This window comes from Siphateles boraxobius, unplaced genomic scaffold (genome assembly GCF_051911475.1).
Source record: "Siphateles boraxobius isolate OS27281-9 unplaced genomic scaffold, OSU_SipBor_1 29, whole genome shotgun sequence".
Lineage (NCBI taxonomy): Eukaryota > Metazoa > Chordata > Actinopteri > Cypriniformes > Leuciscidae > Siphateles > Siphateles boraxobius.
Window position 1 is genome coordinate 10,229,330 of NW_027508908.1, and position 14,229 is coordinate 10,243,558.

The window sequence follows — 14,229 nt, forward strand, 5'->3', positions numbered from 1 at the left end:
AAGCCAACTTGATGTGTTGAATGCTCAGAGCGCGTTATAAAACGTATTCTTAAAATACACATTTCTGTTTTAATAAATACTCATAGTAAATCATAGCATATTGCCTAAAACATTAGGTAGGTACAAAAATAATCAAACGGTGATACATTTGCGACCCATTAAAAATTAGGGTCGCAATGGCATTTCTAAAGGTCGCATATGCGACCATTTTGGTCGCAGTGTAGTTCCCTGGTTTATGGAGCATCAGCATTTAAAGCAGTCAGAGCAGTTTTCTTTTGTTGAAGTTGAGAAATCGCATTAACTTCCTGTTGACTTCTTGTGCCCTGGATTTTGTAAGTCGTGACCTATGACTACAACAGAAACATAGTCATCATGCCAAAAAACAGTCCTTCCAGTTTGCGCACAAGAGTAAATATGTGGGGCTTAATTCAGATGCTGTGTCACGTCTGTTGATTCTTGTCATTTGCCCCTTCTGATCCTTCTTTTCTCACCAACCCCTCAGATTAAACATTGAAAGGCAATGAAAATAGTCCAACATCTATTATGAAGTACCACCTACTTAAATTTTTTCTTCTTCCCCCTTTTTTGTCTTTCTACATTGCAGGTTTTGTGGTGGTAACCTTGTGAAATGTTGTTGTTATCTGCATTTGTCTATGTCAAGTTCAAGTTCAAGTCTTTATTTTGCCAGAACGACCCACATCGCCTGGAATTCATTTTGGTGAATTGGCTCGAACACAAGACAATGCAACATAATATATGCAATAAAAAAATGAAATCTAAACAGAGAACAAATACTTAGATTACTGCTAATAAATAGTAATAAAATTAATCAGACAAAGTGCTAGTGCGTTTAGTGACCCTAAGAAGAAGGAGGGCATAGCTGTGTCTGTATAAGTAAAGTAGATAGAGATTGTTGTTGTGAGTTGAGAGCCCTCACAGCCTGCGGGTAAATACTATTAGAAAAACGGGTGGTTCTGGATCTTATGCTTCCTAACCTTCTGCCTGATGGTAGAGGGATGAAAAGGGAATTAGCAGGGTGTAATGAATCCTTGAGTATTTTCAGACCAGTTTTGAGTAGACGGATGTTATAAATGTCACAGATCTTAGGGAGGTCCAACCCTATTATTCTTGATGCAGTGCTAACTACCCTGTTCAATGCAGACTTATCCTCCGCCGAGCAGCTACCCCACCATACAGTGATCGAGAAAGTGAAAATGCTCTCAATCACAGCCCTGTAAAAGTGAAGCATTCCAGCCTTGGACACTTTAAATTTCCTAAGTTGTCTCAAAAAGAAAAGTCGCTGATGAGCTTTTTTAACAATCTGGCTGACATTAAGGTTCCATTTGAGACTGGAGGATATAATCGTCCCAAGGAACCTGAAACTTTCCACCCACTCTACAGTTTTGTCCTTGATGGCCAGGGGCTGGAGCGACTTAATATTTTTGCTCCTAAAATCAACAACCATCTCCTTAGTTTTAGAGATGTTAAGGGACAAGTTGTTAATTGTGCACCACTCAGATAGAAAGGACACTTCTGTTCTGTAGGCCGATTCATCATCGTTAGTAATGAGGCCTACCACAGTGGTATAGTCTGCAAATTCAAAAATTTTGACTGAGTCATGGTGAGAAAAACAGTCATTGGTGTAAAATGAGTATAAATGGGGAGACAGAACACACCCCTGGGGGGCGCCAATGCTGGTGGACATTGATTTTGACAAAAGGTCATTAACCCTAACCACTTGAGATCTATCAGTTAAAAAGTCTAGAATCCACTTACATATGGACTCCTTAACCCCCAACCCCAGGAGTTTGTCACACAATCTCATTGGTATAATATTATTAAAAGCAGAACTAAAATCAATAAACAGAACCCGTGCATATGTAGCTGGCCCCTCCAAATGTTGAAGAATATTATGAGTACAAAGAGAAACTGCATCTTCAACAGACCTGTTCTCCCTATATGCAAATTGATGAGGATCAAGTGACGTAGCTGAGAGATGATTAGCCACTAATCGCTCAAAAACTTTCATGATAACAGAGGTTAGGGCCACTGGTCTGTAGTCATTCAAACAACTCGCATTCGACTTCTTGGGCACAGGAATGATTACAGCTGATTTAAAACATGCTGGGACTTTACATACTCTAAGGGACCAATTAAAAATGTCAGTGAAGACATACGACAACTCATTGGCACACCATTTAATAGTGGCAGCAGAGACCTGGTCAGGGCCTGATGCCTTCCTACAATTTTGTTTCCTCAACAGAGATCTGACCTCTGTTTCTTCTATCAGAAAAGGTGGTTCAAGAGGAGCTATGTCATTGAGGAAATTAGAGATGACTGAACATTCAGAATTACATTCAAATCAACAATAAAATTAATTTCGCTTATTAGGTAGTGAAGGGTCATCATCAGAAACTGTATAATTGTTTTTATAATTAGTAACCTGTTGAAGGCTTTGCTAGAGCTGGACGATTTTGGCTAAAATCATAATCGCGATTAATCGAACAAGTTACCTCGATTACGATTATTGAACGATTATTTTAAAAAAAATCTTTCTCATGTGTCACTGGCAAGGCGTATACTGTAAATATGTTCACGGTTTTTTTTTTTTTATGAAAGAATGCATAATCATATCCTTGTGATTCTAAAATAAGGAAACACACAGATAGTTTTTAATGCTTACTTATTAAATATTTCAAACAATTGAATCAAACAAAGCATACAATGCTTGAAATAAAAACGTCTTATAAAAAAGTAATTTAGTTTTAATGTAAAAAGAAAGTTTCCTAAAAATGTAGAAAATAGTCCTTTAGTAAACAAAATAAATCATTGTAAATATTACCATCTTAAAAGTAAAATATAACTTGTATAAAACTAAAAAAACTAATCCTTTTTATATTGTGTAGCATTTGTAAAAAATTTGTAGCATTTGACCCGGGTTCGTTTGACTTTGGTTCATTCACACTGCCAGTGATTTTCCGGAATCAAGAGAGTGCGTTCACAGACACACACAACCCGCAAAGACACGTGACATGTCCCAGCGGCGTCTATAGTTTGCTTATTTCTCTCGAGAAACCACGCTTGTGCATTTTTTTTCTCTGATTCGATCATAAACTAGCGCATTACGAACCGTTACACGCTGGCGAACGATCCCGTCTTAGCGCCATCATTACGACACGGCATTGATTATGGTTCACACACCGCGCGTTCCGGGACTGAACATGGCAATGTTACTATGTCCCCAACCTGGCATCAATCCCGGGTCGTGCTTGCGTTCACACAGAAGGTGTTTGTTCTGGCAATTTCCCGGGATCAACGCGCTGTGTGAAAGGGGCTCATGTTGCTTCAATGTCGCAGACTGGACGGGGCGGAGTTACGTGAATAAACATATGTTTTAAGGGGAAAGTACATTAACACACAGTGGGCGGAAATATTAATAGGATTAAAAAACCGAAATAACCGACATGGTAAAATTACGTTGGTTATAGGCTCTGAATTTCGGTTTCGATTATTTTTCGATTAATCATCCAGCCCTAGGCTTTGCCAAACACCCCTGTTATCATGGACACCAAGCTTAGCTTCAAGCTTAGCCCTATAGTCAGCTTTAGCTTTTCTAACAGCCTTTTCAAATGCATATTTAGCCAGAGAATACTGACAGATATCTCCACTCTGAAAAGCACTTTTTCTCTCCAGATACAACATTCACATTTACATTTACATTTACATTTATTCATTTAGCTGACGCTTTTATCCAAAGCGACTTACAATTGCTATGTATGTCAGAGGTCGCACGCCTCTGGAGCAACTAGGGGTTAAGTGTCTTGCTCAGGGACACATTGGTGTCTCACAGTGGATTCGAACCCGGGTCTCTCACACCAAAGGCATGTGTCTTATCCACTGCGCCACCACCACCACCACAACAACATTCTATAATCCTTACTAAACTATATCCTTATTTTCAGCAAAGTGAATATATGAAGTAACAGCATCACAGTATTCGACCAGGGTAGTGATCTCATCCCTAAAGACAGACCAGTCAGTAGTATGAAGGCATTCTTTTAGTTCGTTTTGTGGTTGTATAGACCATTGTTTGATCACTTTTTTTGTTGGCTTAGTAAATTTCAGTCTCTGACGATATCGAGGGATGAGGAAGATAGTGTTATGATCTGACAGTCCCAAAGGGGGCCAAGCAATAGAATGATATGCATTAGAAATTACACAGTAGCATTTATCCAGTATCTTTTCACCCCTGGAAGCAGTATGAATCTGCTGCTTGAACTTGGGTAGTGATTTCTTTAAGTCCACGTGATTAAAATCGCCTAAAATTAAAACCACAGAGTCCGGTCTAGAATTCTCCACCTCTGTTATGAGAGCCGCCAGCTGCCTGCAAGCCTCCTTTGCTCCCGCTTTAGGTGGGATGTAAACAGCGGCGAAAATGACGGAGGAGAACTCCCGCGGTAGATAAAAGGGTCTGCATTTAACAATTAAGCATTACAGCTCCGGCGAACAATGTAGCGAGAGGACGACAGAATTGGTGGACCAGCTTTGGTTTATATAAAAACAGACACCCCCACCTGACTTCTGCGAATCCTGCTGCGATCGATCAGCTCGTAGTAGAGTGAAACCCGGCAGGAGAAGACCCTCGTCCGGCGTGCTGCCATCCAGCCACGTCTCGGTCAGGCATATAACAGAACAGTCAGCAGCGTCCCGCTTAGATTGAATCAGGATAGCCAACTCGTCCTGTTTGTTAGTCAGGGAGCGGACATTCGACAGGATCATGCTGGGAAGCGGAGAGCGGTGAACCCTCTGTCTTAGCCGAACCAAAACGCCCGCTCGTTTGCCTCTCTTCCTTGGAGGTCGTTTGTGTCTGTAAGCATTGGCTTGACTGCCAATATTTCCGGCAACATTCCTGGAATAATCGGAGGCCGAGAGGTTTTGCAAAGTGTCCCAAATGCATAATAGTTCACGTCTGTCATATGTAATCAAACTAACAGAATTATCAACAAAACAGAGCAAAACGAGACAAACATAAACACAGAGCCACACCACATCGCCATAGATCGGCGCCATCTATATTCCAAGTCCATATCACTTGTATAGTAGTAAAACATGCTACTAAAACAGTCCTTAAATTATTAAGTTTATTAGTAAGAAAAATGTACAATATGAAGACTTCAGATGCAAAAACATAAGTCCGTCTGACATTTTCTCTTTTAAATTAGCATTACCTATATTTCAGTTCAGTAATTTCACTTTAATGTCAATGAAAAGGTTATTAGTAAAGAGTTCAACGAGCACTTGATGTAGGTAATGTCCGTTTCTGTCATTTACAGCAGCGCACGAAACACTGTTTACAGGCTACTCGCGAAATCCTGACATTGTCACTGTAACGAATTTCTATAGCCTGAGAACGAGCAGGATAATTAGGTTGATGATAGGCCTGCACAATATATCGTATAAGCATCAACAATGCGATGTCAAGTATAGGGATCGTAGTTGATCCGTGATCCGTACGGGCCTTCATAGAAGCAAATATGATGTGTGTGTGATTTGGCTCATCCTGTGTCCCATTATTACCTTTCTTTCTTTCAGGTGCCCTTGGCTTTCAGAGCAGTTTTCTGTTGCTGTGCCGATATACAATGGCATTATGTTTCTCTTTGTTCTGGCCAACTTCTGTATGGCCACCTTTATGGATCCTGGCATCTTCCCCAGAGGTAGTGAAACAATCTTTGATATGATGTGTCTGTGAGCTTAAGTATTACTGCTTTAGTAGAATGTGGGCTTAGTAGCTGCCTTTATTGGAAAAACAAACCAGACTGTTTGAGAGTGGAAAATACAGGAATTTACATGAATTGGTGTATTTTTTCCCTTATTAATAAATCTGCTCTTTTTAATTCTGTTTTTTTTAATGAACTGACCTTGGGGTACTAAACTTCAGCTCAAGCAACCTTAAAGCAGTGTTAGTAACTAAAACTATAGTTTAACTTAAAATGAAATATAAACATTAGAGGAAATAAAAAAAATATTTTTTACTGAAATAAAATGATTGAAGTTGAAATAGACGCATAAAACTAATAAAAATGACAATTTAAAACTAAAAGCTAATTTTAAATATTAATGAATACTGTAATAGTATATAAAGATACTACAATAAAACTGACATAAAGTTGATGTGAAAACATACCCAGTGCATTTTACTATCCTAATGTTTCTTAGGCCCTGTTTACACCTAGGGCTGGGACGGTTACCGCAATACCGCGGTCACGTGACGCCTACCGTATTCTCCTCGGATCACAAGTGGATGATGCTAAATACAGGTGTAAACGGGGTCTAAAACGTTTTGAGCTTGTCCACTTTTGATCACTTCCAGAGGTAGTCGAAAAAGCATTCGACCGGATTGCTTTTGTAGTGTAAACGCCCATGTGGTCGAATACATTCGAGTAGCTGCAAAAGACCAAATACTTAACTAACACGTAAACATTATGGAAAGTGCGCTAGCCAGACGGGTTTTAAAGTTTGTCAGTGGAAAACCCAAGTTTGGTTTGACGACAAAAACGTACCAAGCACAATATTCTCTCACCATTCCGGATTTCTAACACAAACTCAGCGTTTGCCGTGGTCTTGCAGCTGTCAGAGCAGAAACGAAAGCTGCTGCTATCGGTATGTTTTTCCATCGTCTCCATATGCATATGCGCAAGTTCTAAAAAAAAAACATACATTTACCCAATCAGGACAGAAGTGGTAGAAAGTAGACAAAAGAGACGGATTAAAACACCATGTGTAAACAGGTATGTGTCTCCCACGTCGTCTTGTGATCCCATTGACTAAAACGCATCTTGATACCAGGTGTAAACAAGGCCTTCGTGAAACAATGGAAAAAAGTAAACCTGCAGTTAATTTGGCCATTGGTTATTTTCTCTGCCTCTGTGGCCTGTGATGTCTCTCTGAAAAAAATTTGTTCCGTTTTATAAAAAACAAAAAGAATTCCTTTGAAGTAACATACACTGATAAACAGTGCACAATGCACACCGTGTAAGGAAACCAGTAGTATCATAAAGTAAACGGGGCGATTTGATTACATGTTGACTTTACACTTACATTTTATTCACTTACTGCTTTAATTTTATCCACTGAGGAAGGAATGTTGAACTCTATGTGTTTCTGTCGGTGTGTTGTAGCTGAGGAGGATGAAGATAAAGAGGATGATTTCCGGGCTCCTCTCTATAAGACTGTGGAGATTCGAGGCATTCAAGTGCGGATGAAGTGGTGCTCCACCTGCCGTTTCTACCGACCCCCACGTTGCTCACACTGCTCTGTGTGTGACAACTGTGTGGAGGTACACACACATATACCTTATTCTAGTGACTGTGCTAAGCTGTGACCCCAATATGTGCATTGAATAAACACGACATTACAATACATAGCAATTCCATTTACATATAAATGTGACATCTTTGCATTTATTTTTACTGTCTTGGTTTTTTTTTTCTCTCTCTAAGGGTCAATCTTTGTCATTAATCAGTCTGTCCACTCTTGCTCTGACTAATGCTTTGCAGACTAAACCTATCGTTTTGTGTTAATTAAGTAGAGAAGTGTGTGTGCTTTGGACTGCCTTAAGCTTCTCTCTCTCTCTCTCTCTCTCTCTCTCTCTCTCTCTCTCTCTCTCTCTCTCTCTCTCTCTCTTTCTCTCTCTTTCTGTCTCTCTCTCTTTCTCTCTTTCTCTTTCTTTCTTTCACCATTATAATTCACACACACACAATTTGCCCCCTCTCTCCCTACAGGATTTTGATCATCACTGTCCGTGGGTTAACAACTGTATCGGCCGGAGGAACTACCGTTACTTTTTCCTGTTCCTGATCTCTTTGACGGCTCACATAATGAGCGTGTTTGGCTTCGGCCTCCTCTTCATTCTCTACCACACCCAGCAGCTGGACAGAGTGCATTCGGCTGTCACGTATCCTTTTAAACCCACGTAAACATTTGTTTGATTTTTGTTTTGTTTTTTGTGCTCACGGCAAACATTTGAGGAAAAATTCAGCACAGTAATCTCACTCTGTGCAGTGTCTTTAGATAAAGAATTTTACTTGATACAATTTGTATTGTGCCTTACTGTTCCCTCCTTGACTTTTTATCAGTATGGCTGTCATGTGTGTCGCTGGACTTTTCTTCATCCCAGTAGCAGGCCTCACTGGTTTTCATGTCGTTCTGGTGGCAAGAGGCAGGACCACCAATGAGCAGGTTGCGACATGTGCAATCATAATCTTATGCTGCTGTGTTTGTTTTTGTTTTCCTGTCAATAATCATGTTGGTGGCGGTGAACTGGGATTAAAATCCATATTAAGCAGTTTTATAATCCTTCAAAATGTGACCTCTCAGCCCTCCTTTAGATTGTAATCTCATCATAATCCTCTTCCCAAATAATTTTGCTGCTTTCTTTCTGCCCACCTCTCCTCTTTGTGTAGACCACATGTGCACGCTTTTGTATCTTATTGTCTCCCTATTTTTCTCTAGTGCCTCTCTTTTTCATCCCTTTTTATTTGTGAAATGTTACTTTTTCATTTTTAAAACTAAAGCCAAATTTCAACTGACAAATAACCGATAAGTAACCTTTTACTGTTATTGTTTAATGGTCAACTCCTTGTTTGTAGGTGACTGGGAAGTTCAGGGGAGGCGTGAACCCCTTCACAAATGGCTGCTTCAGGAACGTCTCGCACGTTCTGTGCAGCTCACAGGCACCCAGGTATGTCTTCAACAACTTCAACTTTGAGCTGTGTTGTGTTTTCTGATTGAGGTTCTAACTCAGTGTTGTATTCAGGTATCTGGGTAGAAAGAAGAGGGCTCAGGCAGTGTCTGTTCAGCCTCCTTTCCTCCGACCGCAACTTACAGAGGCTCAATTGGCAGCCAAGGTGCTTGACAACGGAATCCATGGAGACCTACACAGGGTAAGGATATAATCCCATTTTACTTCTTTTCTTCAATGTTCGGTCTGCTTCTCTCCAACCTTAAAGGGGTCATCGGATGCAAAATTCACTTTTACATGGTTTTTGCATATAAATGTGTCTTTGTAGTGTGTGGACACAACCACCATAAGATGAAATGCCTGTCAATATATGTATTTTCATTAGGGATACACCATAAGGAAAATTTTGCGCCGAAACCAAAAATTCTGGATGCACTTGGCTGAAAACCGAAACCAAAAATTACTTTTTTTAAAATATTTATTAAAGGTGCTCTAAGCGATATCACACATTTTTTAGGCCAAAACATTTTTTGTCACATACAGCAAACATCTCCTCACTATCCGCTAGCTGCCTGTCCCCTGAACACACTGTAAAAAAACGCGGTCTCTGCAGACACCCCAGGCTCCACAAACGGCAACAAGAAACAAACTGGGCTAACCCGCACCACGAAACATAACCAGAATGATTTGGGGGTGGGGTTTGGAAGGTTAGTGCGCGGATGAGGAGAAGGGAGGGTCTAGCTAGCCTCCGTTTTGTTTGACAATACATCGAACGTCAACATGAAGTGACGTCACCCGACATCGCGAAGAGCACCTTTAATTTTGTATTTTAAATTAGTTTTTTTTGTATGATTGTATTATTATTAAATTTTTTAGTTAAATTCAATAATTTAATGAATTCAGGCCAGTAAAATAACCACACTTTTATTTCGATTAACACAAAAATTTTACAGAAAATAGGCCTATATTAAAATATTAAATATCAATATATTATTCTTCATTCAGTTCTATGCAGCAAAATCAGATTTAACAGATTTAATTTATTTTTTGACCTTTTATCAAAATAAAGTATAGTCCTACAAAGCTATTATTATCAGAGCATGTGAGCAGATGGCAGGGAGAGGACCAGTGAACGAGGATAGCGTCATTTTACCAGCGTTGCCCAGCACGGCTATACACACCATATTACAGAACAGTAGGCATATTGCAAACAGAAACAACTCCAGATAAATTTCATGTCGGCATGTTTTTAGCGGACTTAACGATAACTTTTTTCCGGTACTTTAGGCATGTTTATCTCAATAACTGTGAAGTAATTTTTAGAAGTGTTATTGACATTATGCCAGAGCTGCCTTGGTTGCTGTCTGTCATGTTTGTGTATTGTGATATTTACCAGTAAATAGTAGGCTACTTAATTAATTGAATTCATAAAAACAACCATTTTAATAATAAAAAATAATAATAATTTTTATGAATTTTTTTATTTTCCCACTAATTCTGTGTTGTGTATTTTCTGGTAATCAAATGAAGACATAAAACATTCATTTAATTTATCTTTTAATCATATGAAATTAAACACTTTTTTGTCAAATAACATGCTGCACAACAGAGCTTAATACTGTTAAAATTAAAACATGGAAGAAAAATTTGGATTATTCCTTAAATTTTGATGATAATTTATTATTGTTAGTATTATTATTATTACATTGAGGCATATCTAAATTCTACTGTACAACAGTAATACATTTTTCAAGTTAAACCGAATTTTTATTTTGATGGTTGCCATTAAGACCTTTTGAGTTTCCGTGTTAATGATATTTGAATAGTTTTTCTCCAATGAAACTGTAAAATGCTGATGAAGTGACTCTCAGAGTGGCTCTGGAGATGAAGTTCATACATTCATGTCCTCATATAGTGAGACTGCAGAGGCTGAAACAGCACCAGCATCACGCGTGCTTTTGTGTGTGTGTGTGGTAAATGAAACTGCGCGTCTGCACCATTCATTCACACAGGCTCACGCAGAACATGCAGGATTCATATTTAAATAGACTGATGCGTTCTTTGGCACCGATTGATTTCATGTGAATCGGTACTCTGTAGTACCGACGTAATTCTGTCTGTGCCCTTAAAAGTACAGAGTTTGGTAACCAACCTCTCAGCTCAGAATTATTGATTCAGCAGTCAGAGCTCTAAGTTGTCACGTTCATTATTATTGTAATGTTATGTGCTTTGAGACATGAGGTAATTTAACACGGCCTCGTGAACCTATGCGGGGTCTGCTTTTGCTGTGCACGTTCATGTGTTTTGGAGGAGGCGTGGCTTTAGAGAGCGCTCTGAAGGGAGGGTTGGATCTTTTGCTTTCAAAGCTAGCATGCTATTGCTAGCCTCTCAGAAATTGCCTACCCTACCTTATATCAGGGAATTTTTTATTTAATTTTCCAGGCCTGCAAAAGCCATGGAAACTAATGAATTCATACTCTTGTATAGGGCTAAAAGCTGTTTGCAAGCTATAATGATGGCCAATTTTGTTCTTTTTATTAAATTGGTCAAACAGAATCACATATTGTTATAAATGACTCATTAGGAATATTTGAATGATTTTTTTAAAGTCCTTATCCTGTTACTGGATAGGCCATGGAAATGTTTTGAAACCTTGTACGAGCTGAGGCCATGAGCGTTACCTCTGCCTTTTAGATGCAGATGTTCCTGTCGCCACCCAAATCCCTAGTTCAGAGAGTGCACTACACAATTTTGCAAGCAACTGGCTCCAATTCCCACTCTTTGGCAGATGAAGCTAAAAAATATCTGTTTGTGCCATTTACCATGTGATTAAGGATGGCTGACACAGACAGGCTTGCATTAATATGGCTGAAATGTAGACCGGCTTTTAAACTGTCAAAAATACTTTCTTGTTCCATAATAAAAAAGTTGTGGAGCACTTTATTACAGTGTTTTTACATTTTTTAACATTGTAACCTGGAGTTATGAGGAAAATGTGTTCGCTTTTTGGCAATACATGGATTTCTGCATTAATGATTTCTAAAATGAGAGGCTCAACTTGTAGCTTGCTGAGTTGTAAGCACTGATAGCAAGTGGGAGGACGAAGGTACAGTGTGGCAGAGAGAGCTGCTTGATCAATTTGCTCCACAATGCAGAAACGGAAGGAACCAATTAAAAGAAACGTGCATTCACTTTTCAGAAGTCCTGGTCTTATATCTCTGATAAGGTTGCTTAATCTTTTGGAGGTGTGTCTGCTGCAACTAGTAACTCATGGAAAGTTTGCACGACAAATGGTCCAGAGATTAAAGTGTGTTCATGATTCCACACCCAGCAACATATTGAACTATACCAAGCAGGGTTGCATGGTATACCAATACAAAGCAAGAATCTTAGTACCAAAATATTTACAATGTATCATTTATCAAATTTCGTTACCTGACTAGGACTAGTACAGTGCACAGTTTGGCAGTTCAGGCAATGCAACTTTGAAGCATAAATGTTTGGGATTCACTGAATATGTTACAAAAACTAGTATGAATAATTGCACTACGCAAAATTTAATTAGAACTTGACTAGATTAAAATAAATTGTTGTTAGCAGTAGTGAAGTAGTAGAAGGTGATATCGTCCCAAAAATTCTGTATCAATCTGACCCTAGTGCCAAATCAATGGCCTCAACCTAAAAAGTGACGTGGTTCATAGAAGACTTCGTACTCTAAAATCCCCCGAATCTTGAACCTTTTTCTTCATCATGATGAAAAGCATTGAAGACTACATTGGCTACATTTTCATTTGTTTTATATTACATTTAGATATAACCTCAATTACCCTTTTTTTTGTGACTTTGGAATTAAGGAAGGAGTTGAGCTCCTAATTAATGTCCTTGCTTCTACATTTAGTGTGTTGTCTGCTGTTGTGTCTGTTTCTTTTATCTAATTAACCACTGGTGCTTTATCCTTTCTCTTGTGATATTTCAGTCTAAGAGCAGTTTGGAGATGATGGAGAGTCAATCTGCTGACGCCGAGCCTCCGCCTCCACCTAAACCAGAGCTCAGATACCCTGGGCTGTCACGAGGACCTGCCGGACACCCTGAGGGTTAGAGCCAACCAGCATGACAAACTATAATATCATTCTGATTGATTATCCTTCAAACATTTATCTTTTCTGCCTTATTAGAAAATGTCATTTGAAGTTTAAAAAATTAGCTAAAAGAATTGAACAGAGTCACCATTTGACTTGCATTCAATAGTGTTTATTCAAGGTTTCAAAATGTAACAGCAATGATGTCATAATTGTATTTTCATGCTTAATTGTGATTATATTTAGCCATTTAGGATAAAGAATTAATATTTGGAATGGATTATAAGACTGCAATTACCTGTTGGAATGCTGGTTTAATCTACTTAATGCCTTCCTAAAATGTGTTTAACTCTGAATCTGATTTCTCATGGACTTTTTTTTTTATTACTTTTTTGTTTGCAGAGAGCAGTCTGTTGAATAAAGCTCCGCCCACCCCCACCATGTTCAAATACAGACCCACCTACAGCAGCCCTGGCAAGAACCACACTGCTCTTACACATGCATATGCCAACCAGGTAACGTTTCCGTGTTGATGGATGTATTGTTTATCCAAAATGTATTTATTCACAGTCTGTGTTGGTGGTGGTGATTCACTGCATTTAATTTGCTGATGCGACGTCATTCACATTCTTTTGCATGACCGTTATTATTTCCATTATACCGCATATTTTAAGCCTTTCTTTTTCCTCTAACATTTTATTCAATCCATTATATTGTTTTTTCCCCTTCAATTTGGTTGACTCAGTGGCTTTCAGTTGAACAGTATCAGTAAGTTTACACTGTACTACATTGTTTGTGTGTCCGTGTGTGTCTGTGTGTTTTATTGTTAATGTTCCTCTCCTGTCTCTAATACTTGTCTTTTTCTACATATCAATTAATTTGTTAATGTTGCTAATTTTCTATTTAATTGTCATTGTATTTTGATCCTCCAACTATTTAGTTTATAGTCATTGTAGGGATTTCATATCTCTATGGTTATATCATATAAAGATGTTGTCCTTACAAAAAGACCATACCACTTTCTCAAAAGCCCACAGCATATACAAAACATTTGACACAGACAAATATTGCCTTTCTGAAACAAAAGAATAAATGTAATCAGTCCCATTTGTGTGATTAAACTCCAAGTAGTGTTAATAAAGCCAACACAAACAACCCATCTGTCCTCACAGAGTGGCTGTGCAAAACGTTTTGCTGGTTGAGCTCTGAGGGTGTTTCAGTTTTGGCTCGGTGGTGCTGGATTAATTTAGATTAGATAAGAAACACACTACGTGATGTGAATTTAATTGATTCTGACAGACCAGAGGCCTCATGAATAAACATTTACTGTGAGCTTCCATTCTAAAACTTTGTGTGCACATAGTTTAGATTTGTAAAATAGTATTTATGCTGTTGACTTCCTTTCAATTA

At 38.6% G+C, this 14,229-nt stretch overlaps 1 protein-coding gene across 5 annotated transcripts in view; it reads left to right on the top strand.

Moving 5' to 3' along the window:
• The window catches only part of zdhhc5a (zDHHC palmitoyltransferase 5a), a 35,946-nt gene that overhangs the window by 12,786 nt on the left and 8,931 nt on the right, over window positions 1–14,229 (top strand). For all 5 annotated transcript variants that reach the window (XR_013207812.1, XM_077246485.1, XM_077246486.1 and 2 more), the window contains 8 exons: window positions 5,593–5,714; window positions 7,179–7,336; window positions 7,782–7,954; window positions 8,136–8,238; window positions 8,649–8,740; window positions 8,816–8,942; window positions 12,717–12,834; window positions 13,222–13,334. Coding sequence is in view for 4 of the 5 variants with exons in the window: in XM_077246485.1 (XP_077102600.1) it covers window positions 5,593–5,714; window positions 7,179–7,336; window positions 7,782–7,954; window positions 8,136–8,238; window positions 8,649–8,740; window positions 8,816–8,942; window positions 12,717–12,834; window positions 13,222–13,334 (1,006 nt within the window). In the remaining variant the exon portion in view is untranslated. The remainder of the gene's footprint in view (window positions 1–5,592; window positions 5,715–7,178; window positions 7,337–7,781; window positions 7,955–8,135; window positions 8,239–8,648; window positions 8,741–8,815; window positions 8,943–12,716; window positions 12,835–13,221; window positions 13,335–14,229) is intronic.